General features: G+C 36.9%; 1 protein-coding gene across 1 annotated transcript in view; it reads left to right on the top strand.

Annotated features, from left to right (window-relative positions):
* Window positions 1–211: 211 nt before the first annotated feature.
* Window positions 212–2,561, top strand: part of LOC144979271 (AP-3 complex subunit mu-1-like) — a 12,977-nt gene continuing 10,627 nt past the window's right edge. The window contains exons 1-2 of the mRNA XM_078925886.1: window positions 212–388; window positions 2,528–2,561. The exon at window positions 2,528–2,561 is cut by the window's right edge and continues 80 nt beyond it. Of these exons, the coding sequence (XP_078782012.1) occupies window positions 212–388; window positions 2,528–2,561 (211 nt within the window). The remainder of the gene's footprint in view (window positions 389–2,527) is intronic.

Raw genomic sequence — 2,561 nt, forward strand, 5'->3', positions numbered from 1 at the left:
CAGACTCTAAGCGCTTAAATTACAAATTACTTTGTCTGAAACATAATCATTCACATATACACACATAAACACACACACACACATACACACACACACACACATACACACACACAGACACGCTACACAACACAAACCAGACCTATCTTGCTTCTCATACCATCTACTAAAAACCAAACAGATATGTTTTAAGCGAACGTTTACAACTATACAAATGCTTGGCCATTGCAGTGTTGGGGCCACCTTGCCGACCGGCCAATTGTCGAACATTCCTTGGAGGCGGACGGGTGTCAAGTATACGAACAACGAGGCGTATTTCGACGTCATTGAGGAGATTGACGCTATCGTCGACAAGTCTGGATCGACGGTCATCGCTGAAATACAAGGCTATGTAAGTAAACCGAATCGTTTGGGGTTTTAACTGGATCGACAGTCATTGCTGAAATACAAGGCTATGTAAGTAAATCCAATTGTTTGGGGTTTTAACTGGATTGACGGTCATCGCTGAAATACAAGGCTATGTAAGTAAATTGAATTGTTTGGGGTTTTAACTGATCGACGGTCATCGCTGAAATACAAGGCTATGTAAATAAATCCAATCGTTTTGGGTTTTAACTGGATCGACGGTCATTGCTGAAATACAAGGCTATGTAAGTAAACCGAATCGTTTGGGGTTTTAACTGGATCGACGGTCATCGCTGAAATACAAGGCTATGTAAGTAAATTGAATTGTTTGGGGTTTTAACTGGATCGACGGTCATTGCTGAAATACAAGGCTATGTAAGTAAATCCAATTGTTTGGGGTTTTAACTGGATTGACGGTCATCGCTGAAATACAAGGCTATGTAAGTAAATTGAATCGTTTGGGGTTTTAACTGGATCGACGGTCATCACTGAAATACAAGGCTATGTAAGTAAATCCAATTGTTTGGGGTTTTAACTGGATCGACGGTCATTGCTGAAATACAAGGCTATGTAAGTAAACCGAATCGTTTTGGGTTTTAACTGGATCGACGGTCATCACTGAAATACAAGGCTATGTAAGTAAATCCAATTGTTTGGGGTTTTAACTGGATCGACGGTCATTGCTGAAATACAAGGCTATGTAAGTAAACCGAATCGTTTTGGGTTTTAACTGGATCGACGGTCATCACTGAAATAAAAGGCTATGTAAGTAAATCGAATCGTTTGGGGTTTTAACTGGATCGATGGTCATCACTGAAATACAAGGCTATGTAAGTAAATTGAATTGTTTGGGTTTTAACTGGATTGACGGTCATCGCTGAAATACAAGGCTATGTAAGTAAATCCAATCGTTTGGGGTTTTAACTGGATCGACGGTCATCACTGAAATACAAGGCTATGTAAGTAAACCGAATTGTTTGGGGTTTAACTCACCTAATCCTAGAGATTTTTTCTGCTTTTTTCTACATATTACATATTAAATACTAAGTTTTAAATATATACACATACAAGTTCGGAAAAAGGCCAGAAGTATGGCCTATCTCAATTTATCAAATTAAGATATAAAGTGTTGCTATTGGATCTTGGTTGTATTATTTTTACATTTTTGTGCTTTTGCACACACACACACACACACACACACACACACACACACACACATATATATATATATATATATATATATATATATATATATATATATGTATACATTGTAGCCATAGATTCTCAGCTTTGTGTTACTACATTATTATGCATGCCACGTCTGTAAACGAATTTCCATTTTTTTGGGATGAATAAAGTATATATTACTATTATTATTATTATTATTATTATTATTATTATTTATTATTATTATTATTATTATTATTATTATTATTATTATATATTATTATTATTATTATTATATCTACTAAGGGCCATCAACTCTTAAACCGTTGCATGCAGCATTTTTTGTTTTCTTTGTTTGGTTTAGTTTAGTATACTGAATTTTGACCATTTATTACTGATGAATTTTGTGTTGGTTACTGATTTTGACATTTTCAAGTAGGCAGGTATGAAAATGTATTTTTAAAGGTATCCAATCTGACAGTTCAAAGGCCATATTCGAGTCTGCCAGAGATTTGAAACAAAAATGACTACAAAAAAAAATAAAAAATAAAAATAAAATTCCCTTTTTTCATCCCATTGGGGAAATTTTTCGCTAGGGTCTAGTCCAAGGGAAGACTGGATTAACCAAGGCGTCAGCTGCTGTGCAGCGCCGCAAATTGAGCTAGGGCGAGGTGACTTGCTCAAGACCACACAGCACAGCGGTGGGTGATCGAACTCGGTACCTTTCAGGTACGAAGCAGAGACCATACCACTGAGTCTCGTTGCCCCTAACAGCTTTGAAAAATAACAAAACACCAAACGCGAGGGGTTGGTACAATTCAAATCAGGCAGTCTCCTTTTTTACTTTTTGTCACTGTCGGCATTGATCTACGATATTGGTATATACAACAAATGTCTTGGACATCGATATTCCAACTGTTTCCTGTTCCGTCACTCTCACCTCCTTTCCACCTGCCAGATTGACTGTCTCATCAAGTTGACTGGAATGCCAG

The sequence above is a fragment of the Berghia stephanieae genome, chromosome 9, assembly GCF_034508935.2.
Source record: "Berghia stephanieae isolate SIO BIC M18660-M18661 chromosome 9, UCSD_Bste_1.3, whole genome shotgun sequence".
NCBI lineage: Eukaryota > Metazoa > Mollusca > Gastropoda > Nudibranchia > Aeolidiidae > Berghia > Berghia stephanieae.